At 38.2% G+C, this 27,710-nt stretch overlaps 3 protein-coding genes across 4 annotated transcripts; 1 reads left to right on the top strand and 2 right to left on the bottom strand.

The window, feature by feature from the left end:
• Positions 1-31: 31 nt before the first annotated feature.
• On the bottom strand, positions 32-9,897 carry LOC117295769. Of its 2 annotated transcripts, none has more exons than XM_033778513.1 (4): positions 9,697-9,897; positions 1,823-1,972; positions 1,225-1,377; positions 32-507 (listed from the first exon to the last, which is right to left on the bottom strand). In XM_033778513.1, exons 1-4 carry the CDS (start codon positions 9,701-9,703, stop codon positions 482-484), a joined length of 336 nt encoding a protein of 111 aa, XP_033634404.1. In that variant the 5' UTR covers positions 9,704-9,897; the 3' UTR covers positions 32-481. The 2 variants fall into 2 exon arrangements, with proteins under 2 accessions (XP_033634404.1, XP_033634403.1); XM_033778512.1 differs by having other exon boundaries at positions 1,221-1,377; positions 9,697-9,896.
• A 2,213-nt stretch (positions 9,898-12,110) lies between these two features.
• On the bottom strand, positions 12,111-16,544 carry LOC117295768 (DNA-directed RNA polymerase III subunit RPC7-like). Its single transcript, XM_033778511.1, has 6 exons — positions 16,237-16,544; positions 15,405-15,534; positions 14,968-15,102; positions 13,393-13,472; positions 13,146-13,259; positions 12,111-12,702 (listed from the first exon to the last, which is right to left on the bottom strand). The coding sequence occupies exons 1-6, from the start codon at positions 16,357-16,359 to the stop codon at positions 12,613-12,615; spliced, it is 672 nt and encodes a 223-aa protein (XP_033634402.1). The 5' UTR covers positions 16,360-16,544; the 3' UTR covers positions 12,111-12,612.
• A 223-nt stretch (positions 16,545-16,767) lies between these two features.
• LOC117295767 (ATP-dependent Clp protease ATP-binding subunit clpX-like, mitochondrial) lies at positions 16,768-27,295 on the top strand. The gene is made up of 11 exons (XM_033778510.1): positions 16,768-16,846; positions 18,649-18,850; positions 19,625-19,939; positions 20,248-20,381; positions 20,713-20,881; positions 21,465-21,674; positions 22,579-22,743; positions 22,921-23,174; positions 23,628-23,927; positions 24,365-24,457; positions 24,843-27,295. The coding sequence occupies exons 2-11, from the start codon at positions 18,760-18,762 to the stop codon at positions 24,993-24,995; spliced, it is 1,884 nt and encodes a 627-aa protein (XP_033634401.1). The 5' UTR covers positions 16,768-16,846; positions 18,649-18,759; the 3' UTR covers positions 24,996-27,295.
• Positions 27,296-27,710: the final 415 nt, after the last annotated feature.

Below are 27,710 nucleotides of genomic sequence, written 5' to 3'. Positions count from 1 at the left end.
CGAGGCGATGGGCGCAGCCACTGCAAGTGATGGGGGACGTGCGCCCATAGCCTCATTTTGGGTAAGAATTTTGACGTCATGCATAAATATTAAGAGAGGCGTATTTAGTTGTGAGTATCCGCAAGTATTTCCCATTTCACAACGATCACAGACAGTTTATTTTATATAAAAAGAGTTGCACTGGATTTGTACTAATTTGTTCGTTATAATGCAAACTCAATTTTGTCTAGGATTAAAGATTATAAAATAATGTTGCCCTAAATAAGGACCATTCCGTTGTGTTTCATGGGTTTCGCTAGAACAATTTAAATCTAAACTTAAAAACCAATATTTTTAATCACGTAGAGACTTTTTTTAATATTATGCGCTTTACAAGAACTGCTTATTAATTATCCAAGTGTCCGTTAAGTATGACACTCCATCGGACTGACAAGGTCAGGTGGTCCTTTAATGTGCGTCTGGTGCAGTTTGTATTCTCCATTTATTTTTTTCCAGATGCTAAGATAGCTGTGAAATGAAAATGAAGAATAATTATTGGTGGTGGTGGGAGGGGGGGGGGGTGGGGGTTAGTTGGCATCTGTTCAGTTCCATCTGTGAAACCACGTGTGTGTTAGTAGAACATTAATTAACAAAGATTCTCGTTACTTTAATCGCTAGCTTCGACCCACGCATCTTTAGAGAATTTTGGCGTGAATCTGTCAGGCTGCAAGTGGCAACTGCACTACTAAGAAACATTTTTTTGTTTACATCCCCTATGGGATGGGCGGCGCCTGAAATAACATAATTATTTTCAAGAAACCCTTTAAAAAGGAGTGTAAAAGTTCAAAATGATAATATAAAGTCAGTGATTCCTATTCGTACTGCAACGGTACAACAACGGATGAAAAGCAGCTGTAACGCTCACTATTATTTTTTGAGCGGTTCGAATCGTCGAGGCGACACAAGAATCAGCACTTCTCCCAACAAAGTTTTATGCTGTATAGGCCTACACCCGGAAGTTAGTTTGTCTGATATTCATGCTAGCTTTACGTACATGCTCGAAACGTTGAAACATGTCTGTGTTAGGCGTCTTCGAGACTGTGTTTCTGACATTTTGTCAGAGTCTTCGTATGAGAATTTGTGCAATTATAAAGTACTGGTGGTACATTTTATAAAATGGGGTCAACTCGAAGCCCAAAGTGGAAGGGATTTTGGAAAAAAAAAACGACATGATGACGTACTTGCCGGAAGATACAGACGATGACCCATCCGGTCCAATGGCTAAAAAACGTCCTCTCTCATACACCGTGCCATCAGTGCCTGGTGGTCCGACTTCATCAGTTTCGCGCTTGTACTTTGCACCTCCTGCTCGCGCAGCACGCAGCAACCTGGGGACATCTGTATAATTCATAGAAGATATATACGAGATTCAACGAGCTTTTACTAGTCTATATTTTAAAATTAATTTCTTTATTTAGAATCCACACTTTTTTTCTCAACTTAAGAATCCCAATTTATTGCTAGCTGAGTAAACTGACGTTGTACTCGATAATGATGCGTGCACTAAAGTATACAATTTTTTTTTGCAAAATAGTTATAAAAATGTTCTATTCACGAATCTACACTTTCTCGTCCATTCTCCTTAACGGAAAGCAAAACAAGGATCAGTAACGCACGTTATTTTGAATTGATCCCTTCAGTGTTGCGAACTACCAACAATAGTTATAATTAGTTATGTTGTTTGAATTGACCCACCCCATGCCAAGGTCTTGTAACCAAGTCTAGCCCCCCGAAATTGTTTAATTACATAACTGGAAAAAAATTCATCAGTAGTGTCCATTACCATCCTGTTTGTAGAGTGTATCATCTGATCCCCCTACCCAAATTTTACAATCCTCAGTGAAGAGATTCTTGAGTCCGTCCATATCATTGTTGTCATAACGTGTCAACAATTCAAGATTCTGCCACTGAATCGTCGTCTTCAAATCTCGATCTATATATAAAAAAAGAAAAAAAGTGGCGTCTTATAATAACAAAATTATAGCCTCAAATTCGTCACCTAGTGACGCTAATCTGGCGCTCCAACTAAATCCATATAAGGTATGTGGAGCTAGCAACATCAATGGACCGTTTTGGCCTATCAATCAAACTGTGCGCGTTCACTCATTTGACCAATCACAGCAATGATTGTGGTCGGACAAACTCGGTCATGCGTGCGCGTATGTTTGGCCCGCGCGGCAGAATCGTGCAGAATGTCATTGGGAGTGTTCGTACACGTGTCTTGCTCACGTGTGCGGTGGGCGGAGCTTAGTGGAAAGCCGGAACGGTCCATTGGGGGGAACGATGTGCTTCTGAAATGTGGGATTGTACTCTTTCTCAGTGTGGAATATCAGCGTGGTGGAATTTCCTGTTTGAAACCTTCTCTTTGACAACGCAAAACATTAATAAACGCCATAGTCGGGGAGCTGATGACCAAAAATTAAGTCCCGTATGTAGAAAATAAATGATTAGAACATGCCACCTAGCTAGATACCTAAATAAGACTTTCAAGAACAAGAAAAACCATGTTGGCAACCTGACAGATGTGGCAGAGGGCGGCCATCTTGGATTTCAAAATGGACGCCATTTAAGTTATATTTTGACCATGCAAACATGGGTATAGCCACTAACACCAAGTTTCTGTGAGGCTCATAGACCGTGATACAGGCGCAAACATGCATTTGACAGGCGGCAATTTTGAAATTCAAAATGGCGGCCTTAACTTAATGGTTCAATATTTGTTTCTATTGGTCTTATATATATATTAATTATATGAATGCTAGCTTGTATAGCTTGATAGTCATTGCGAATATTACTTTAGTCACCAAAAAAACAGGATTTTACAACAACATTGCCATTGCCAAGTTATGGAAATTACAACAACATTGCCATTGCCAAGTTATGGAAACAAATACATAAAAAGGCGGCCATTTTGAATTCTAAGATGGCCGCCATCTGAAACAATTCAGTTGTACCTTTTACTGCTATTTAAGTAATTCTAGCCACAAAAATCACCGTTTTATGACATTCACAGCCAAAGTTGAAGGAAAAATACAACTTAAATAGTTGCCCTTTTGAAATCCAAGATGGCCGCCATCTGCCAGATTTTCAAGTTTGCCAACATGTATTTTCTTATTTTGTATGACCTAAAGAAGGTATCTAGCTAGGTGGCATCTTCTAATCATTTATTTTCTACGGATCACCATAAGCTCCTGGACTACCAGCCTGGACGTTCTCCATCACTGCCCATGTTGCCCCTGGTCTTTGAGTTGGTGCCCCTTCCAAAAAAAGTTTCCCCTAGACTTTCCAATGGAAGTGCCCTTTGCAAATCGTAAATACCCTTGCCCTTTGAAATATGAAAATCCAGTATACAATTGTTGCGCGCTGTAATGTGGTCCATGCCGTTTTGAACACCCGAGGGGGTGTGGGGGGGGGGGGGGGTGAATGTTTGCACATTCTTTTGAATATTTTATCTGTACATAGATTCCGGTCCGTTTAATATAATTGGTTGGATTTATTATCCCTTGAGACGTAGTAATTGGTTGGATTTATTATCCCTTGAGACGTGGTGGAATTTCCTGTTTTGTACAGCCGAGGGGAAAATGTATGGATATTCTTTTGAACATTTGTCTCTGCATAGATTCCGGTCCGTTGTATATAAGTTGTTCGTTTGGTGACAATAAAATCCTTTTGATTACCATCAGCGGATAGTGTAATGTATTACATCAACGGCTGATGGTTGCACTTTTGGTATTGTCACTATTTATAAACTCGGTTCCATTGTGTACTGTCTGCTACCTCCCATACAACAAATTTCTTGTGAATGTTTTATTTGTGTAAAGACTTATAGTTTGATGAATAGTTATGGCGAAAACAAACTTTTATCCTTTCGAACTGAATGCATGATTTATTATTTCATTCTTGAGACTCGGTGGAATTTCCTGTTTTGTACAGCCGAGGGGGGAATATATGGATATTCTTTTGAATATTTCATCTGCGCATAGATTCCGGTCCGTTGAGTGGTTGGTTTTGGCGGCAATAAAATGGTATCCTTTTGATAACCATCGGCGTATAGTATAATCATGGAGGTAGAATTAGTTCAACGACTGATGGTTGCACTTTTGGTATTGTCACTATCAAACTCGGTTCCATTGTGTGCTGTCTGCTACCTTCCATTAATTTTCTTGTGAATGTTTTATTTGTGTAAAGACTTATAGTTTGATGAATAGTTATGCCGAAAACCAACTTTTATCCTTTATCATTCTTATCACGTAGCTATGGTCAAAACGTGAGGCCAGTAACAATATTTTACACGTACTTCATGCAGTTTGCTAACAGCCATTAAACCTTTTTAAACAAAATCAGTAAATTAATAAGTTTGCTTGTTACATAAAATGAAATTGAAGAAGATGCCTGAATTGACTTATACAATCAGAGTTGGACGAGGTGCGGATAGTGTGTATAAAGTCAACTTCTCAGTTTCTGTGTGTCGACTTGGTGAGATCAATTTTGTCAGTATTAGTCGACCCAAGTGGATTTGTTGAGATACGGATTAGGCCTATGTCAGTAAGTTGACTTATCATTTTATCTAAGTCGACTTGTTGAGATGAATGATGCCAGTAAGTCGATTTATCATTTATCTAAGTCGACTCAGCAAGATAAGTATGTCGGTAAGTTACATTATTACACTAAATTAAATAAGTCGTCTTGATGCGATACATTATGTCGGTAACTCGATATGTGAGATGGCACTCCTGGAGCTCCGTACCTATTAAAATCTACGCCCGATTGGGAAACTACTAAATTAAAAGCTGGCTGACTCGTAGCCCTTGCGGCTTTACACTTACGTATACTACAGTGACGTCCTGGATATCAGGGTTTATAATTTGACATACAGATCCTTGTCATTTGATTGGTGGAACTTTATTCACGTGACATTCACTAACTCCTATCCGCACCGGCGATCAAAAACACCTATTCGCCCATGGGGAATAGCATTTCCCATTAAACAGTTAGGATCATCCTTTCCCAATGTTTTTGAGCAGTACAGCGCCGCCGCGCCGCTGCCAAAACAAAGGAGCACCTGTGCAAAAGGTTGTGATCCGATTTGTACGTTGTTGCCGCTACGCGGCCGCTATATGATGTTTGGTTGTCAGAAATTTTTGTGTGATTTTTCACAATGTCATACTTTTAAAATACATTAAAATTACAAGGATCTATATGTCAGTTACATAAAACAAATATTGAGTGGGTTTAATTCGTGGAATGGAAGGAATATTATCGCTCGGTAAAATTTGGCCTGTTCCATTTCACTCGGCTTCGCCTCGTGAAATGGAACAGTCCAAATTTTACCTTGCGATAATATTCCTCCCATTCCCACTCTGAGCCACTCAATATTTGTATACCATTTCTTGGGAGAAAAGTTTTCAAAGCTTCATAACTCAAATCTTACCCGTGCAAGAAACCACTAATTTCAACAGATTCACATTCCATGGCAGCATATATTTTTCTGCGGTGGGTTTTGGTCGTCATATAATTATTCTTCACAAATCCGTCATTTTCATGAAAGAATGCAGCTCCCAACGTTAAGTAGTTCCCATTTTTGTTTGTATTCTCACAGTCTGCCGTGTGTACGCAAGACGCAAGACGCACGACGCGCCAATCTTGCGTTGCGTTTGCGTGTTAACGCTGTGCATGCAGTCAAGATACGGTGACCCAAGAATTCATGCGTCTTGCAACTTGCGTCTTCTTGCACGCGAATGTATACGCCTACGCGCACGGAGAGCAGACAACACTCTGTGAGAAAACGATCAAAACGGGAATTTTTTAACGTATGGAGCTGCATTATTTCACGAAAATGACGGATTTGTGAAAAATATATGACTACCAAAACCCACCGCAGATAAATGTATGCCGCCATGGAATGTGAATCTGTTGAAATTAGTGGCTTGTTGCAGGTAAGATTTGAGTTATGAAGCTTTGAAAACTTCCGCCCCAGAAACGGGCCTTAATAGTTAAGACTGTGTATCTGTGTACAGACTAGCCCTATATAGGACTCTTCATCTATGCACAGATACAGAGTCCTAACTATTAAGGCCCTTTTATGGGGCGGAAAATTTTCAAAGCTTCATAACTCAAATCTTACCTGCAACAAGCCACTAATTTCAACAGAATCACATTCTGTGGCGGCATACATTTTTCTGCGGTGGGTTTTGGTCCTCATATATTCCTCACAAATCCGTCATTTTCGTGAAATAATGCAGCTCCCAACGTTAAAAAGTTCCCGTTTTGATCGTTTTCTCACAATGTCACAGTATTTGCGCGTCGTGCGTCTTGCGTACACACGGCAGACTGTTAGAGTACGAACAAAAATTTGAATTTCTTAACGTTGGGAGCTGCATTATTTCATGAAAATGACGGATTTGTGAAGAACATAATATGACGATCAAAACCCACCGCAGAAAAACATTTGCTGCCATGGAGTGTGAATCTGTTGAAATTAGTGGCTTGTTGCAGGTAAGATTTGAGTTATGAAGCTGCGAATGTTCCGCCCCAGAAAGGTACCATGATGTTCAGGACGTCACTGTAGTACAATACGAAAGTGTAAGGCCGCCAGGGCTATGTACAGACTAGCTGATTCGCGGACGCACGATGGTCGCGAGGGCATTTTTGTTTAATACGTTAAGCAGTTTAAAGAGGAAGCCGACGCCTAAACGACCAATAAAAAGGTTTTTCACGTCGCGCGACCAAAACAAGCTTCTGCGTAAGTTTCGTGATCGGAGATGGGCACAAATTCTTAATTTTTTAAAATCATCACCAGTTCCTAGAGTCATTGGAGGGCCAAAGAGTGTGTTCCCCTTTTTGGAGGTGAGCAGGAGGGTGATCCAACATTGCTGTCAGGTTTTGCAAACATAATTGATTTATAAGAAAGCTGTCTACAGCGCCGCTATAGTAAAAGTAAGAAACTTTGGCGACCCCCCCCCAAAAAAACAAAAAAAACATTCCGTTGGTTAGGGATTCCTCTTGTTTCAAGAACATTGTCTGATTAAACAGCCACTCGGTGTAAACCAATTCTGTAAACCATTCGGTCAATTATAAAAAGGAATTGTTACCGCAATGAAGGACTTGGGCTTTACTACATGAATATAATGTGTGTTAATCACCCACAGTTTTCTAAGTAGCCTAAAATTTCGTAACTGTTCTCTTTCTTTTTACCACAGGTGGTAAACAAAGGGAAAACACTTTTCAAAATATGTATTTTGGATAAATTTTCCAACATCATGAGGCTGCAAAATGTTATTTTATCCAATTTTCCTTATGAATTGTTTGTAAAAAAGCATTTCCCTGCCCCTGTTTCCTCCTCCAAATTCCATCTTTAGTTTACAATAAGTTGAAGTTAATTTTCTGTGGTTACCTTTTAATTAATAACCACTACCCTTTCATTTTAAACACGGTCTTATATTTTCAAAAGAATTTTATTTTCATATTTTTGTTTTATCCAACAGATCAATGGCATGTGAGGTGAGACAACTTCTTTGAGCTGTTTTTCTCCTTTATTCAGCAAGGAAGAGACACTACACAAAGCTTAATGCCTCATTTAAAAAATATTTTTTTTTTTAACAAAGTAACATTTTAATGTTTCAAATCAAAGTTCATCTTTCAAAATAGGAACCCCTCAGTTCATTACCGTAAAAGTGCTACCCATTTTGGATCAGCGTTCAATTACTGTAAAGCATTGTAAATGGAAAGATTATGCTCAAATTCCCCTGTGAATCCATGTAGTTTGTAATAAAATTTAAGTTCAAGTAAAAACATTACTTGGTAAAGTTTTAATGATTTGGGCTTGAACAAGGCAAAAATGACCTGAGTGGGACTTGAACCTCCGTACCGGCTCTCTACCAACTGAGCTATCTAGGCCTATTTTGGTGGTATATTTTGTTTGGGTGCCAGTAAGAATTTTTGCCTAACAGTATTTTAATTTATGTACATGGTGTTTCTTTATATTCTAAAATTGCAACTTTAAATTTAAAGTTTAAAGTTTATTTGACTCAGAATTCACACATTAAAAATTATAACAATTAAATGAAAAATATTGTAACTGACTGTTGATATTGTAATGATTTAAGAAAATGCTGTTTGTACGTGAATTATGAATAATAAAAATAAAAAAACACCGAAAATAAAATAAAACGATTGGTAACCTTTAATTTAGCTTGGTGTATGAGCAATTGTTTGTGTTTTTTTAGGGGTGGGGGAGGTGGGGGTGATCTCTTAATAACATGTGTTAGTGCATCCAAACAGCAGCGTTAAGCTTTCTCTAATTTGCCCTTGGGTCCGAACTTACAGTGATAAAAAAACATGAAAAGTGTTTTAAATTGAACAAAAGTAATGTTTAAACCAAAAATCATAACCCTGCATCAATAATTACATGAGAAATCACGGCCGCAATCTAGCGGTTGTTGACTGCGTTTGCCTATTACTGCTGTACAAATCGCCGTCATATTGAAAGTTTTGATCGCAACTCGCGAGCGGGGCGAACGGGGACATGTTCGTGCATGTGCATGTCTCGAACTATTATGCAGTTTTCGCGTCCTTTTACCCTAATTCACCTAAGACAAGTACCGTTTCAAGATGATTCGGTTTCTATTTAGTTGCAAATATTTGTGGTCAGTGATCAACAGTAGTATATCATAATATGGGGGACGAAAAGTGGCCATCTGCGCTGCTTTTCTGTTAGCAGAAAAGAACAGAAAAGCAGATTGTATGGGTTTTATGAATTGTTCTCCTTTTCTACATAAGCAGATTGAACGGTTTGCGAAAATGCATTTTGTAGTTTTCTAATTGTCTGTTACCAAAAAGCAGGTTTTACTTTATCTCCTTATGCTGGCGGACGAAAAGTGGCCGTTTGCTTTTCTGCTACCAGGAAAGTAGAAAAGCAGATTTAACGTTTCGTGAAAATGCAATTTTCTGTTTCTCTGCTTTTCTGCCAACTGAAAAGCAGATTTTACACAGGCGGCCGAGAAGTGGCCATCCTCTTTTCTCCTTTCGGACACCGGAAAATCATATTTTATCTAGGTGACCGAAAAGTGGCCATCAATGCGTTTTTGCGTTTAAAGGACCACCCGTGAACGTGAACCATTATAACACGCGCACACTGATGTAGAGCCTACTGTACGAGTGCAGAAAGTGTGTTTTGTGTTTGGGAACCAATCGCATATAAGCCTACATTGCACGTCAGTCAGTTGGTACGTACTGGAAGAATCACTTTTGTACACGCCGGTGGAGGGTTCACGACTACATCCAATAAGATTCTCCCATTACAAAAAACACGTCGGTCAGTTTCCCTTGTGGACACGTTTGGATGTGTTCAATAAACCAAAACCTTCATGGGCTGTCCTAGTAAAAAAAAAAAAATAAAAAAAAAACGAATGGCCACTTTTAGTCCGCCAGCATTTGGAGATAAAGTAAAACATGCTTTTCTGGTAACAGACAAAATAATAGAAAAGAAGAAAATGCATTTTCACAAAAAATTCAATCTGCTTTTCAGGTAGCGGAAAAGCAGAAAAAAAGAAAAACTCGTACAAAAAAACAACGTAAAATCTGCCTTTCTGCTATTCTGATTGGCCACTTTTCGTCCTCCATAACTTACACTCCATTTATTTTGAAGTGAATACTTACTGGCCATGGTGATGCAGGTGGTTTCTAACAAGAGCTTTGTGGAGAGTTCTTGCTGTAAGCTGTGGCCCGGGTTTGCTGCAATGTGACTTTACGATGTGACGTTACACTGGGAAGGAACACAAGTAGTGAATTTAGCGAAAACGCATGGGTTTTAAAGGCTGCCAGGATTGTGCGCGGCCCGAGAGGTGGTACCACCAGTAAGCACTGGCACGCCCTTTTCGAATCAACGGCTCTGGCTCCATATTCGGCTTAGGCTAGCTTGGCCCCGCGGTTGTTTTGACAATTGCGTGTGCTTTGCGTATGGGCTTCTCAGGGCTTCAGACGAGAAGACGGGGCCTGAAGCCTAAATCCGAAGTCAATTGAAACAAGCAAACGGGTACGTGCCACGTCACACAACTCGCACCCAAAAAATACTTTTGATATAGGTCAAGTATGCCCCGAGGATCAAAAGTGTTATTCAATTTTAATTCAATTCAATACATTTATTTCCACAAAACATCTCAACAATATTATAAAACCACATTGTAATACATACATTGCTTAGTGCGATACATTACTGTGTGCGAGTTGTGCGACGTGACAGGTACCTATTTGCTTGTTTGTGCCACGTCGCACAACTCGCACCTAATCATACTTTGTTCCTTTAGAGTGGCATTATTAACAACATACACAAAAGTAACAAATAAATTTTACAAAACAACGAAGACAAACCGATATTTAAACTTGACATCAGGTCAGGTTACTTGAACAATCTCAAGAACTATACACCGATTTCTAATTTGACATTTAATATCGAAACTCATTGAAAATGTTGCTTTAAGTTCAATCAGAAGTCAATGGAAACAAGGAAACGGGTACGTGCCACGTCGCACAACTCGAAACCCAATAATACTTTTGATAGGCCAAGTATGCCCCGAGGATCAAAAGTATTATTCAAATAAATTCAATTAAATTCATTTATTTCCACAAAACATTTCCACCGATATAGAACCACATTGTAATACATACATTGCTTAGTGCGATACATTATTGTGTGCGAGTTGTGCGACATGACAGGTACCTATTTGCTTGTTTGTGCCACGTCGCACAACTCGCACCTAATCATACTTTGTTCCTTTAGAGTGGCATTATTAACAACATACACAAAAGTAACAAATAAATTTTACAAAACAACGAAGACAAACCGATATTTAAACTTGACATCAGGTCAGGTTACTTGAACAATCTCAAGAACTATACACCGATTTCTAATTTGACATTTAATATCGAAACTCATTGAAAATGTTGCTTTAAGTTCAATCAGAAGTCAATGGAAACAAGGAAACGGGTACGTGCCACGTCGCACAACTCGAAACCCAATAATACTTTTGATAGGCCAAGTATGCCCCGAGGATCAAAAGTATTATTCAAATAAATTCAATTAAATTCATTTATTTCCACAAAACATTTCCACCGATATAGAACCACATTGTAATACATACATTGCTTAGTGCGATACATTATTGTGTGCGAGTTGTGCGACATGACAGGTACCTATTTGCTTGTTTGTGCCACGTCGCACAACTCGCACCTAATCATACTTTGGTCCTTTAGAGTGGCATTAATAACAACATACACAAAAGTATACAAATAAATTTAACAAAATGACGAAGCGATACCGATATAATATGAACTTGACCTTAGGTCAGGTTACTTGAAAATCTTTAAGAATTTGTGCTCATTTCCGATCCGAAACTTACCCAGAAGCTTGTTTTGGTGGCGCGGCGAGAAAAGCCTTTTAGTTTGTCGTTTTAGGCGTCGGCTTCCCACTGCTTAAATTTCACGCGTTAACCAAACGCCCCTCGCGCGTCCGCGACTAAGCCGGCTTTTAGTAGTTTCACAATCGGGCATAGATTTTTAATAGGGGTTTCACAAAATAAAAGATCAAATGCGTCGTTTTATGAGGACGCTAACGCGTAAGGACAAACCGGATGTCGCAAGACGTATATCGGTGTTCTTTTGACCTTAGTGAGGGCGCTCTTTGAGCTTTTGACGTCATATGCAAGTTATAGTTATTAACACTGGCTTCTTTTGGTTGTTTTTGTCTACAGGAGTAGATGACAGCAGTCTGTAGAAGAATCCATCAAACTTTGCCGTTTGTAAATAAACACGTACGCGATTAACTGTTACCAAAACCCAGGTGTCAGATCTCCCATGGTGAGATTCAAACAACTTAATTACACATCAATAACCGTTGACTTGTCAAAAGTACAAATTTATTGATCATTACAATATAAATACAATATTTCTGGTCACAACTATGTTTGAAAGAGGAACAGTTAAGCTTTGCATTGATATATACCATATACAAAGAGAGTATTAAATAATAACAAATATACTGGATTGTAAAAAGTTTCCTTACTTTTTGTGAGCAGTTTACATTGTAGGAATTTTTTATTTAACTGCACTTTTGAAACCAAGTCTTGTTGTGTGGTGGTCTTTCTTTACACAAGAACATCTCTATCACATTGTCAATTTCCGAGTTCAGCTAAAGAAGTCAGTCCACTTCTTTTCCAAGTACAGGGACCGTTGGATCTGTTCAATCAGCATTCCCGATTTGTGGGGACATCAAATCAGAGTCCTTGCTGCTTTGGCTGAAGTATTTTGGCCACTTCCATCCATTCAGAATCTCCGATAGATGTATGAAGAATTCCCAATGCTCAGTTTGACCAATCAGATCGATGTATCATCAAGCCCAATCAGGCAGTATTGTCACCATGATCCAATCAGAACCTCTGACTGATACGAGTTGGTGTGGCTATTGCTTAGTTTGACCAATCAGATTGATGCATCATCAAGCCCAATCAGGAAATGATCCAATCAGAACCTCTGACTGATACGAGGCGTGGCTATTGCATTGTTGACCAATCAGATTGCTCAATAGACAGGTCCATCATCTAGTCCATCATCATCATCATTCATATCCTCCTCCCCGTTATCAAAGTATGACATAATGTAATCAGTACCCTGGATAAAGACAAAATAAGGCAAATACAATTCATTATCTAAGCCATAACTAGAACTACTTATAAGAAAATCATCTGGAAAACAAAGGATCTTTCCATCCAATTGTTCTGAGATGACAGAACAAAATGTATTTGTATTTTTTCATTTTTATTTTAAGTCTGGTCATGGTACCAAGATACGATTCCCTTCCAATAAATATATTGAACTACTAGCCATGTGGTCTTGTGAGTCCCCCCACCCCGGATTTGAATGTTGGCAGTACGAGTCTGTGGATGCTCACATAAAATATTCAAAGAAAATGATGAGGTTTTGGACATAGACAGAAGAACTTTATTACCCTCCATAAAAAAGAAATTACATTGCTCGCTCAAGTTTTAAAAGCACCACAAATATCAAAACATTACAAAAGGCAGATCTAAATATTGGTTTGTGTCTTTGCTTACCTCCTCCTGATCTTCTTCATCATAGTATTCCTCTTCCTCAATCTCTTCTTCTTCTTCTTCATCTTGCTTCTCATCTCCGGATGCCGCCGTCTCCGTTTCTTTCTTCTCCAACTCCTGTGATGATAAACATAATGCAAAACAAAATGCCGTCTCAGAACCTGTCAGAAAAACTATTGCCCTTTTTTGTAAGAAATTGGACCCTGATTAGCTGAAATGTGGCATGAGTGAAAACATAACGATCACTTACCGCCAGTTGTTTCGTAACTACTTCTACGTCTTCTTTAGTGACCTTTTTGGCAGCTTGTAAGTTGGGTTTAACAGCAGACTCTGGATAAAATATGTAAGTTACAGATTCAAATACTCTCAAAATATTTGTCATTTGTGTATAAAATACCAAGAAGTCAACAACAAATCAGAATAATAGATTCAATAATATCAAATTAAATATTGCAGCTTTAGATTAGATTAGATTAGATTAGATTAGATTTTTATCCGTCATGAAAGTCACTTTCTCGATTTGCACATTAAAATACAGTTATTAAAAATAGCACTAAAACATACATGAACCGTAGACATTAAAACAGCAACAATATAATAAAAATATCTTACATTGCATAATATAATAAAAATATCACATTTAACAAATAGAGTCACAAGTAAATCTGTATTTGCAAAGGGGTTCATTTGACAAACACATCAAAATAATAATACAAGACGAGGACTTAAAGATATATAGGTAGATATCATGTATTATGTGCATTCAACACAACACATGAAATAGCCAACATAAAGCAAATTGGGGCAAGCCTTTGTAAAGCAACCTCAAGATGAGCAAACCCTGCTAACATTGGGCCTTCCACATTCAGTCAGAACTGTGTATGGGTGTTCATCGTCTCTTAAAGGGTCTATGTACTTTTTGTAGGACAAAAAACACAATGTCCACAGATTTACATTAAACTTACACAGTTTGAAGATAATGATAGTAGAAAGCTTCCCTGAAAATATTACTTGCTATTTTCGTCTCAGTGATCATGAGAAGAAAATTATTTTAGCATGTAAAAACATATTTTCATGACATTGATTTACTCATTTCTCAAAAACTACAGTACCTCAGCATTATCTTCAAACGATGTAAGTTTAATGTAAATCTGTGGACGTTTTGTTTTGTTTTACAAAAAGTACTACGCAAAAGCTTGCCCCAAATCATGTGACATAGCAACTGTCTTGATAGTCTGATGATTTCAAATTTAAGTGGCAACTTAACCCGTCATTGTACCAGACAATATTAAAATCTAATATGCAAATAATAATAATAAGAAGAGCATTATCTGTGAGAACATTCAAAGGTGCCGGTCTAAGAGGAAAGAAAAAATTCATGTTCATAAGCCTGTTGGAAAAGATATGTCTTAAAGGCAGTGGACACTATTGGTAATTACTCAAAATAATTATCAGCATAAAACCTCACTTGGTAACGAGTAATGGGGAGAGGTTGATAGTATAAAACATTGTAAGAAACGGCTCCCTCTGATGTGACGTAGTTTTCGAAAAAGAGAAAATTTTACACAAATTTGATTTTGAGACCTCAAGTTTAGAATTTGAGGTCTCGAAATGAAGCATCTGAAAGCACCCAACTTCTTGTGACAGGGGCGTTTTTTCTTTCATTATTATCTCGCAACTGATTGAGCTCAAATTTTGACAGGTTTGTTATTTTATGCATATGTTGAGATACACCAAGTGAGAAGACTGGTCTTTGAAAATTACCAATAGTGCCCACTGCCTTTATGTTTTAAGCAAATGGCTTATGGAGTGATTAGATTCATACTTGAAGTTGTAGCCATTCCTGGTTTCCTGACTCGGATTCTAAGCTCTTTAGGTAGGTGCTTCCAGTATGGCGTCCAGCCGATGGTGTTGTCCGTGTTACTGCCCAGCCTGTACTTATCTGAATATCTTGCAATATCTGAAGACGAAAAATGGCACAAGAGTGGAAAATAAAATTGTAATCTGAGAAACAGAGACATTCTTGAAAAGTCTTCAAATTTAAAGACCAACCTGGGAAAGACAAACTGAATGGTTTGAGCCGTCGATGTCTTCATCTTGTTGGCAGCAATTGACCACCTAGTTCATCTCCACAGAGTGGCTCTTTTTGCCCATATTGCCTGCCTTGACAACCCAGCAAAAGAGACATTCATGGATGAATGAATTTTAATTGGGAAAACAAATATTTATTTTGCAAAAAAAAAAGTTCAGTGAAATTGCTACCTTTCTTTTTATCTTGTGGTTTGATATAATAAGGAGAGTCTTTCATTGTGGCTCTAAACTCCTGCTTTAAGAGCAACATGTAGCTCCATTCCTCTCCAGTTGGTAGTGGCACTGGGCGAAACTCTAAGGGCTGCAGGAAAGAAGGATACAAGATGATTGGTATGGCCACTTCATGAAATAGTTTGTTTCACCCTTGAGCTCGAGTAGTTTCATAATGTTTATTTTCTATGTGTATGTACCGCATACAATAAATTTACCGATGATAATGTAGGCCTACTATGATTGAAATACACACCTTCAATTCGAACATGCACTTACAGCACTTCATCAACCACTAAATCAAGCCTTGGCATCTAATGAAATTTACTACCCTCGACTAGACTAGAGTTGGGATAATTTTCCGTATGGCGCCACCACTTGTTCACCCTTTTTTACAAAAAGGGATATCTCATTGAGGTAAATTAGATACTATATTATTTCATATCGAATGAAAAAGTGGTGGCGCCATACGGAAACTTTTCCTAGAGTTGTGCCTCAACATCATGGAAAACACCCAAAATTCAAAAGTAAACACTACTGTACTAGTACTAAAAACAGCTTCTGAATTTGACTGAGAAATCATCTGTGTAACACTGTACGTAGGTATTAAGTGTGAATAGTTTGTTTATGTTGAATTTTGAAGCTAATTCCGATTAACATTATTGCCATATCTTACAGCATTGCACCAATTTACTTAGGCTTATCTAGTATCAGGATTTTTTTACAAATTGATTAAAAAAACGACATCATCATTATAATGGTAAATGAAAAAGTAAAGTCTCATTTTATTTACTGGAAAATGTGGTGGTGGTTGAGACGTTGGGGGCGGTAGAGAATCTCCACGTCCGAGTCCCAAAACTTCGGCTGTAAAAGCGATCGCTCCTCCTCTTCCCCTTCCTCGACCACGCCCTGCCATTACTCAGCAGTCTAAGAAGTCAACTTGTGTGTTCAGACACAACTAAGAATTCAAAACAAAGGTAGAGCAAGCTGTTCATAGCTATTGACTGATTACAAAAAGAAAATGCAATCATTCTAATCGAGACATGGAGGCCGCCATCTTTCTTTAACGAGTGGGCGCTTGTCACATGTGTCACGTGAGACAACAAAAACTGACGTAACTGACAAAAACAACACATAGGTAGTCTACAAAAACAAGCATTTAAGATATTTTATTATATAAAAAAAAAATAAAAAATAAAAACTAGTAAATGTTTATTTTTGCTTGTTTAAATTTTACAATTATTTTTTATAATGCTTTTCTAGAATGTAAACATTTTCATAATATTTAGCGAGGCCAGCATAGTCTCCACACAGAGAGAAAAGAGCGTAGATCGTGTACTGCGGGCAAAATAAAGACAAACAATTCTGTTGATACTGCATCCTAGATTTCCTGATTGACACAGGTAATGTAAGATCGTTCTGCGACTATTTCTGCTCAGGCGAAAAGAATTATCGTACTGAAGCTCTAATAATTAGAGGCGATTTGTTAGAAGTGGCCACAAAATCCAAATCAATTTATTTTGTTGACAGTACAACGAAACATTATTCCACTGGAGATTCATTCCACTGCATGCACCTTGTGCGTGCGTGATGTTTGTGTAACACAAAAACAGTGTGTTTGTAACCTTGATCCATGTAAATTGTGAGGCCTTCAACTGGTTGTTTGAAGGCCTTATTTATTTATTTTACAGATTAGTTAGTATTTTGTTCTTTGCACTCCCATTGATTCTGTCTAAGTTACGTTACACACCACCAGCAAGTCTCATTCATTTATTAATAAATAAAATTATTAATATTATATAAATAATTATTGAAGTTTGTGTGTATGTTTGTGTTTTAAATACATGTTAATTATGAAAGTTGTGCAACGTTACATTTCGTTGGGTCCTTTTTATGGGTCTGCTTTTTATTATTAAAATAAAAGTAATTTATTTGGCTTCCAAGTTCCTTTTCATGCCTCTTGAATTAGTTATTCTTGGCTTAGTTTTATCAATATTTTATTTTGACTTAAAGGCAGTGGACACTATCGGTAATTGTCAAAGACTAGCCCTCACAGTTGATGTGTCTCAACATATGCATAAAATAACAAACCTGTGAAAATTTGAGCTCAATCGATCATCGAACTTGTGAGAAAATAATGACAGAAAAAACACCCTAGTCACACAAAGTTGTGTGCGTTTAGAGGGTCCTACTACTTGCCGTCAACTCGCCGTCAACTCACTTGCGCCGTCAACTCGCCGTCAACACCTCCAATATACATTTAAAACCCACAAAAGAAGCATAGAACTGTAAAGTATCAGCTCAAAGAGAATTCGCGAAAGTTTTAGGTCATATTTCGGAATAAAAATTGAGTTTTTTTTCTTGTGAAAAAATTATCTCGAAACAGCAAAACCGTCGGCCACCATCTTGCTTTTTCACATTGATTAGTCTTGGCCCAAGATGTCAATGATTGGTCCTTTTTTTTATCAACACAAAGTCGTTTTTGTGAATGAATTTTTACCGAAAACCATGAGAAATATGTAGTTTAGCCCAGACTTAACACTTCCGTGTCCCATTTATAAGTTTTTCATGTAAATTTAATGAGTTGACTGCACGAAAATGAGTTGACGGCAAGTCGGCGAGTTGACGGCAAGTCGGCGAGTTGACGGCAAGTAGTAGGACCACGTTTAGATGGTTGATTTTGAGACCTCAAGTTCTAAACTTGACGTCTCAAAATCAAATTCGTGGAAAATTACTTCTTTTTCGAAAACTACGTCACTTCAGAGGGAGCCGTTTCTCACCATGTTTTATACCATCAACCTCTCCCCATTACTCCTCCCCAAGAAAGGGTGTATGCTAATTATTTTACCAATAGTGTCCACTGCCTTTAAGGTATGTTTTGTTACACCTAACTATATGAACTAAAACTATACTAAACATAGTACAAGTAACATATATTTTCTTTAAATAATGTCTTCTCTTTTTGATTTGAGGACCTCTGTAAAAAAAAAACAGGTAGTCACAAAAAACAAGTGACACTGGATAGAAAATAAAAATGGGGTCCATTTATAGATTTAGTCGTAATCGGACAATTAAAGGTTCAGGGAAGTTATAGTGTCAAAATAAAAAGTGAATTTTGTCATGTTGATACGTATGTACAACTTCAAACAAGTACAGGTGAGATTGTGATTGCTTTTCACTCTTTGTTGGTTATTTATATTCAAAGGTTGCAAGGCTTGCTCTTTTATGGAGATCAGGTCACTCTTGAGCTCACTGTTAACATCGAGGAGAGACTTTTGGCCGCAGCTTATTAGGTAACTGACAAGTGACCACCAGAATGCCTCCTAGTTTACGCTGCAACCTGACGCCAGTCAGAAGGCTACTGTGTCGACCCAATGGTCCAATTAAAGCATCACGTGGTGTGCCATGTAAGTACAAAGAATGTATAACAGCGAAAGATTTTGTTCAGCAAATTTTCATAGTGCAAAATTTAGGCTGAACAAATTTTGTGCACACTGAAGAATGCCAATATTGAGTAGGAAATTGTGTTTTTTTAGTAGCAACTGATAATAAAAGAATACTCACTGACAGGAAAAAGTGATTTGAGAAGCAGTTAAGTTGCAGTAACACTTATCAGATTTAAACATATTTGCATCAAAGTGAGATGTTTCTAAAATGCTTTATACTATTGAAAGTTGTATCTAACCAAAGGTTTTTATTGCAACTCAATTTAAGAGTGATTACCAAAAGTATACATTTCCTTTAAAGGGTCTATGTACTTTTAGTAGGACAAAAAACACAATGTCCACAGATTTACATTAAACTTACACAGTTTGAAGATAATGATAGTAGAAAGCTTCCCTAAAAATATTACGTGCTGAGGTGCTGTAGTTTTTGGGAAATGAGTACAACAATGTCATTAAAATAATTTTTGTCTCATGAGACGAAAATTATTTTAAGCATGTACAAACGTATTTTCATGACATTGTTTTACTCATTTCTCAAAAACTACAGCACCTCATTAAGTAATATTTGAAGGGAAGCTTTCCACTATCATTATCTTCAAACTCTGTAAGTTTAATGTAAATCTATGGACATTTGGAAAAAGTACCCAAATCCTTTAATAGGCTTAAAAGCGTCCTACTGTATTAAACAAAAATCATCAACTTGCAACTTATTGTCATCATATATATCTTCCACAGGTATCAATGGATACAGCACCCAACCACTTGCCTCTGTTGCAGTACGACCTCAAACAGAGTCCCCTTCAAGTATCAGCCTAATTCTGAGCAGGACTCTCAGCACAACTTACTCCCTCTGTAATACCTCAGCAGATGGTCCATCCAAGGGTGATGGGGTCAGTAGTGGAGGTGGTGGCAGGAAATCCAGAGGAAGTGTTGGCGGTAGTGGTAGCGGCAGCAGTGCTGGGAGTAGCAGTGATGGAGGGAATGGAAAATCTGGCCAGTTGTGTTGTCCAAAGTGTGGTGATCCATGCACACATGTTGAAACATTTGTGTGTAAGTATTTCAGGTAGTTGAATATAAGTCACTAAGGCAGCAAAAGAACACTGGTGATATGCCAAAGGAGGGAACATCACAACGTTTTGTATGGGGTTGATGGTGGTCCGGCGCATACATGTATGTTTATTTTATGACACCTTGTGCCCAACTCTATCGCATTTGCCAACCAACAGTGTCTGTGCAGATACATGTACTCACCATATTTGATGGGAAGGGCTGAGTTTGTATAACAATATTGATATGGTGATAGGATTTGACTCTCAGAAGGTGTGGCTAATTTCCGACTTCTTATTTAATCCTCACAGCATCAACAAGATTTGTCAAGTGTGAAAAATGTCATCACTTCTTTGTCGTGCTGTCAGAAACAGACAGCAACAAGAGCCTAAAGGAGTCCTTACCACCAAAGCCAGAGAGACCCCCGCCTCCACCCCCAAAGAAGGTAAAATCTATTAGCCTCGACTAAATCCACACTTGGCCCTGTGTATTGTGTAACGCATGTAAAATAATCCAGTGCACTTATTGAAAAGAGAAGGGGTTCGCCCCGGTGTTCCTGGACTGATCGGCAGCATAGTGTGCCACAGCACCTTGTAAACCATTACTTTTGTGCTATGTAAAAGGAGTAGATCTAATAATTCAAAAGTATAGTCCCACATAACTTGCAGGAAAATGCTGTATGCTTAAGCGCCTTGAGCGTCACTGAATGATGGATTAGCACGCTATATAATTATACATAATATATTATTATTAATACTAACCTGTTCTATCCTCAGATTTATGAATTTCTGGAGAGACATGTGATTGGCCAGCAAGAAGCCAAGAAAGTTCTCTCAGTGGCTGTGTACAATCACTACAAGCGCATCTATAATAACATTCCGGCAGGACCCAGCAAGACACAGGGGGAAGGTTCTGAGACTAGAAACCAGGCATTCACTCCAAGAGGTAAATATTAATCCCCTACCCCCCCAGCCCCACCCCCCCCTCCCTTATTAACTATTTAGAGACCATAACATCCACAGTTAATACCAGAACGCCCAATAGTGGAGGCAGACAGCTGCAAGATTTGACCTTGTCTTTCTTTCATAAGCTGTTTTGAGGTATGGTGAACACATATGGCTTACTATATAGGGCACTTATGTTTGGGTAAATTTGCTGTATACCCACACCAGTGTACTCTAGCTGCATTTTCACTGCGTACGCATCCCGCGAACCCATTTTTCAAAGTCTGCAGTGCGTAAATGGAAGCGCAATTGCATAATCATAATTTGAATTGTCAGGTTCGGCATGCAGTCGCAGCGAGTATGGACTGGCCTTTAAACAAACAGCACTTTGTAATTTTATCAGGATTTACATTGTAAGTTGCGATGTTTCTTGGCCAGCTAGGTAGTTATTCCGTTTCTTTATTAGAAAAAAACCCAAGAACTTTGATTTTCAGTAATTTCTTTTGACCCACCCAGCCACAATTTCAAAATGTAATATTTAAACATTGACTATTCTGAACGACACCTTTTTTGTCCTCTTTTAGAGTTACTACAGATAGCAGGAATCAGTAGCCAAGGTAACGCTTTAGGAGCGTCCTCACTGCAGCAGCAACAACAGCAGCAGCAACAGCAGCAGTCTGGACAGGGTAGTGAGTCTGAGCGGCAGCTACGTGGCAGTGGGCTGCTAGACGCTCAACAGTATGAGCTCAGGCTAGAGAAGAGCAACATCTTACTGCTTGGACCCACTGGATCAGGTAACTTTTTCATTTATTTGGTGATCAAATTTTGTGTTTCGAATGTTGTCATATTGGTAACTAAAAGGAACAGATAAGGTAAAAATGTTCTAATAGCTGAAAGGAACACGTTGCCTTGGATCGGACGAGTTGGTCTTTGAAAAGCGTTTGTAACCGTTTGTTATAAAATGCATATGGTTAGAAAGATGTTTTAAAAGTAGAATACAATCATCCACACAAATTTTCCTCGAAAATGTGTGGTTTTACTTTTACTTAGCGAACTAACGCAGTCGGCCATTTATGGGAGTCAAATATTTGACTCCCATAAATGGCCGACCGTGTTAGCTGACGAGGTAAAAGGAAAACTACGCAATCTCGACTGATACATGTGTGGATCATTGTATTCTACTTTTAAAATATATTTTTAATCAATATGCATTTTATAACAAACGGTTACAAACGCTTTTTAAAGACCAACTCAACAGATCCAAGGCAATGTGTTCCTTTAAAATCACTCTCCTAATACATAATGTTGACTCTTATATAGCGCAATTCCAAAGAAGGATGATTATACTTTAAATGTTATTACTCCCTGTTCACTGGGCCATATGTTATCATTCCTTAAACCATCTCAGCTCCTGGGAGGAGTAAACAGCCTATGCTGCCAAGTATGTAGTGCACTAAGCTAAATCAATCGCAAGAACGATCTCTGCCCACAGAGTATGTTCTCTTGTAGTTATTGATTGACAACAGTATGTCTATCATTGCTGTGTGTTTTACTCCTTGGACACACACCGAGCATTACCGAGCATGAGTCTTGACTGATTCTTGAACCTTGAACCTAGGTCCTTGACCTTGTTTTGAGATCAATTTTTGTTCTCCAATGACAGACCCACTGCAACCCTTTCTATATTTCCTCCCACAGGTAAAACACTAATGGCCCAGACCATTGCCCAGTGCCTGGATGTACCCTTTGCCATATGTGACTGCACTACGTTGACCCAGGCTGGCTACGTAGGAGAGGACATTGAGTCTGTCATTGCCAAACTCCTGATCGATGCTAACTTCAATGTAGAGAAAGCACAGCAAGGTATTTGAGCTTACAAAAATGAAAATTAATTTTAAAAACAATTATGAATCACAAGCCAATATGAACTGCCTTACATGTACATGTTCTACTTCCATCTGGCACTGACCTGTTTTCCTTTTGAACTCATTTTGTTGGATGGGGGGCAAAACATTTATTTTTTGACATCTTTATTTTCAGGCATAATCTTCTTGGATGAGGTTGACAAGATTGGCTGTGTGCCAGGAATACACCAGCTACGTGATGTCGGCGGCGAGGGTGTCCAACAGGGTCTCCTTAAGATGCTAGAAGGTACGGTCGTCAGCGTCCCGGAGCGTAGCTCTCGTAAGCTGCGTGGGGAGAGCGTGCCAGTGGACACCACCAACATATTATTTGTTGCTTCGGGTGCGTTCAACGGGCTTGACCGTATCGTCAGCAGGAGAAAGCAGGAAAAGGTAAGGCCCTTAGCATGAATTCATTTACTTACTGGAATCTGTCATTTGACATAGAATTTATCGCTGCCACTAATACTAGCAAGTTTAACCTCTTTATATTGTCAGCAAAATAAAGAACAATGATAAAATTATGTGATGTAGAGCGTTTGCCATCAATTGTTATTTTCTAAAAGCAGCACTAATACAACCAGTCACAATGAGCTTTTTATGGGTTCTATGTTCTGCGATGCCATTTGGGTTTTACATTTTTAGAACACCCTTTGCAAGCAGCTTGTATTAGTTATGACAAAGAGTGTCAAAAGTGGCAAATTGTTGACACAAGTGACCCGACTACAACGCTGGTACATACACACTTGCATTTCATTCAGCTGATGAAGAAAACTTGGAAGACAAAATTCAGATAAATTTCAGAAACAAATTGAACAAAATGTTTGTGCTTAATTATGCTTTCAGTATCTTGGCTTCGGAGCTCCAGCTAATGTCAGCGAGGGTCGACGTGCAGCAACCAATGCCAGTATGGCCAACCAATCCGCTCCGTCCGATACCAAAATAGACAATGATGAGCGAGACGCCCTCTTGAGGCAAGTCGAGTCCAGAGATATGATCGAGTTTGGAATGATCCCGGAGTTTGTGGGTCGTATCCCGATTACAGTCAGCTTGTCCTCGTTGGATGAGCCAATGTTGCTACGTATCTTGAAGGAGCCAAGGAATGCCATTGTACCTCAGTTTGAGATGCTTTTCAAGATGGACAATGTAAGTTAAAGTCATCATTGTTTTTTTAAGTCAAGGTCACAATCTTAGGGGTATAAATCACAGGGTTCTCCATAGGATTTTTTTGAACTGGAGGGCATTCTGGACCCATGTTTCAGAATTTTGGCCGGAGAACGCTGAATTTTGGAGCTCTTTGGTGTACATAGTGTTTATCTTGGTTTTAAAAGTCCTAATGTGCTTTATGGAGCATTATAAACGGGTTTATCTTGATGTTTTTGTGAAATTGGTAAAACCAAAGTAAACAAATATACACAATATTCTTCTTTATTTATTGGCAGAACTTTGGGCATGTCCACACGCAATTTGTGTCTATCGGCCCAATACGCTAGCACGGGCATTGGGAAAACCCTTATCACAAGATGCAAATGTTGGCACCCCTGCTGTAATCTTACCACTTCTCTTGGCCCTTTGTTTTTCAGTGTACACTTAACATAACTGCAGATGCTCTGTCAGCCATTGCTAAGATGGCTCTAGAGAGAAAGACAGGAGCTCGAGGTCTTCGCTCAATCATGGTGAGTTTAACGTTGCAACTTTCCCAGATGCCTGTCTTATGATATATTCATAAAAATTTACCCTTCTACCTGCGAGGGAAGAAGTTGATATTGTGATTAAAAAGCCTTTGGAGCGATATGGCAGCTCAGGAAGCTGGTTAAAGGAATGAAAGATTAAGGGAATGTTATTGGCCCAATGACCAGCAGCCGATTTCACGAAACCTTACGCAACTGCATAAGTCCACTTGCACAACGTTTATTGCACAAGTTGCTCCATAAATGGTGCGCAAGTGGACTGACGCAGTTGCGTGAAATCGCGTAAAGCGCAATGATCTGTTTATTTTAAAATGCTCTGCAATATAAGAACTATATAATATTATTATTATTCATTGATTTTTCTTCTCAGGAGAAAATTCTCTTAGAACCCATGTTTGACGTTCCTGGCTCTGACATCGAAGAGGTGATAATTGACGAGGCTGTGGTCAAGTTAGAGAAGACTGCTCAGTATAACAGGAGACCTTACACGGAATCAGTAGAGCGCCAGGAAGCCGTTAACTAAATACATAGCCCTTGAGCAAGGTGGGTGTGGCACCAATATGGGTGTGGCGCCAAGATGGGTATGGCATAGTAAAGAATTTCAAAAATGTGAAGTGAATGCCTTTACCAACTTGAAAGCTAATCTCTTATTCATTTATTAAATACAAGCAGTTTTGTGAAAGGGGTTAGCTGCCGCTAAATAATTCCAACTCAGGAAAAACACTCTTTTAAAATCACTTGGGCAGGTTCACTTCCTTAACACTTGCGTCAGATGGCATGGAATTGCCATGGTTAAATTTCTCCTGAAATTATCAGTTTCCAAGCAGCAACAGTTTTAGTTATCTTTTAGGACAACCTGTCATGCTGCTACCACTTCTCACAATCGATGGAAGTTGCCACCTGATTTTTGCTCAACTTTTTATGATTTCATCTGGGAGCATTCCAGTTGGTCATTTCTTCCATGGCGTAATGAATTATTCATGAGAAATATTGTTATAGAGAATTGGAAAAAACAACCTCTTTCATGACTTAGTAAAGGCATTCAATGCTTCGCTACATCACAATGCTTTGTTTTTGCGCTGGATGCATAAGAATGAGATGCCACATGCACCTCGACAAAAAGGCTTCACAAACGTATAGCTTCTACCCCATCACACTGAACTCGATCTCACTACGATCTAAAAAGTGTAGTCTTGTTGCAAGACAATAGTATGTGCGTGGCGAGGAGGGAGCAAGTGGGCAGGGAGTCGCGCTAGTTGAGTGAAAGTTTGAATAACCACGTCTTACACCAAGTCTACATTTTTTCAGAACCTAGTGGGAACGAGTTAGGTGTGATGGGGTTATTAGGGATCTACCAACCAAGCATTGTAAAAATATCCTTTTGGGGCATAAGGGAAGGTACAACATTAAAACTAAAACTATGGGTAACAGTTTTGGGTTGTTACGGTAAAAGTGCCTTTTCAGCATTTCAAAGAAATGATAGTAATCCTTTATTCAACTTTCAAAAAGCAAACTGAATCCAAAAGTGTTTGTTACTTTCTTTTTGACATATATTCTAAACTTGTATTATTTTTTTTGTAATTTTGCTGTACTCTCTCGCAGTCTCAAAGACCTGGACGTCAACAATGTACCTTCCCTGTTATAACACATCTTTTATATGGTTTTAACCATCTCACCAAAACATTGATTAAAAAATTGTGTAAATAAAACTAGCACTCGGAGACAAAAAAATTTGTTAAGATTGTAAGAACAACTTGGAAAGAGTACACAGTTTTCAGTGATCTTTCAGCTAAAATGTATATCTATTTGGGCATCAAATAAGTCGAGTAATAAAACAAATTGATGAATTATTTGGATGACCAATATTTAAGTGCTCAACAAAGTAAAAAGGTTAAAACCAAATAATATTTTAATAGTGTGTACACTGACATATTGCTTGAAGACTAATGTAAAGTATTAAGCTTTTGTTGGAGCTATTATTATTTTTGATCCTTTAAGCGTGCATTATTATACAAACATACACAAATCCAAAGACTTAGTCAGTTAAACAAGACATACTTAAATTTGTGAACCTGTTATTAACTATAAACAGTTAAGAGGTTTTTTAATATTGTCTGAATTCAAATTTGAACCAAGGGTATTTTGGAAAGTAGTTTTTTTAAATATGGTAAATTATTTTTAAATATGCTTTATTTTAAAATGCTTTATTTGTTTTATTCTCTGGATCCCCAAGCGCCGATTCTTTGCTTACTGCAAGCAGAGCCAATAAATTAGGCCCTACTCACAAAACATTGCGTTTTCTTTCTCCCACAGAAAATGTCTTTTAAAAAATGCAATTATTACTTGTGATCAATAATGCAATCAAACATACAACGTGCGCCAATTACAATACTGTATGAAGGAGTTATGAGTTTTTAAATCAGACTTTAAAGGGGCAAGTTGGCTTTGGGAATGGCTCTTTGTTTTGAAATTAATATGGCTGATTCGCATAAATATCCCTTGACATTGGGTGGTTTTTGTGTAATTTCTTGATATAACACATTCTGATTTTTGTTGAACTAAATTTGTTACTACTAAATAGTCTACTTCTTGCTAATCACAGAACACTGAAAGTTTTGTTAAGCATGAACAACTCTTGAAAAGGACAAGGAGAAATTCTAAACAACAATTTGAGAGATTTGAAGGCAATTTGCCCCTTTAAATTGTTGAGTGTTAGTCATACATCTGTAAACTGTAGATAGACAATTTCACTATTTTCTTGGTTGTAATTTTATTCCGTCAGTGCATAACTGATCATAATTAAAATTCAAACAGTGTCTTGAATATTGAGTTTCAAATGCGTTGTTTATTTTTACACCAAATTTTGTGAAACCAACATGGCTGAGATTTGGGTTTTATACCCACTTTTAAAGGCAGTGGACACTATTGGTATTTGTCAAAGACTAGCCTTCACAGTTGGTGTATCTCAACATGCATAAAATAAGAAACCTGTGAAAATTTGAGCTCAATCGGTCATCGAACTTGCGAGATAATAATGAAAGAAAAAAACACCCTTGTCACACGAAGTTGTGTGCGTTTAGATGGTTGATTTCGAGACCTCAAGTTCTAAATCCGAGGTCTCGAAATCAAATTCGTGGAAAGTTACTTCTTTCTCAAAAAATATGGCACTTCAGAGGGTGCCGTTTCTCACAATGTATACCATCAACCTCTCCCCATTACTCGTCACCAAGAAAGGTTT

The sequence above is a fragment of the Asterias rubens genome, chromosome 10 (assembly GCF_902459465.1).
Source record: "Asterias rubens chromosome 10, eAstRub1.3, whole genome shotgun sequence".
In the NCBI taxonomy this organism is placed as follows: Eukaryota; Metazoa; Echinodermata; class Asteroidea; order Forcipulatida; family Asteriidae; genus Asterias; species Asterias rubens.
Note: the sequence above shows the minus strand (reverse complement) of the source record. Positions and strands in the feature narration are given on the sequence as shown.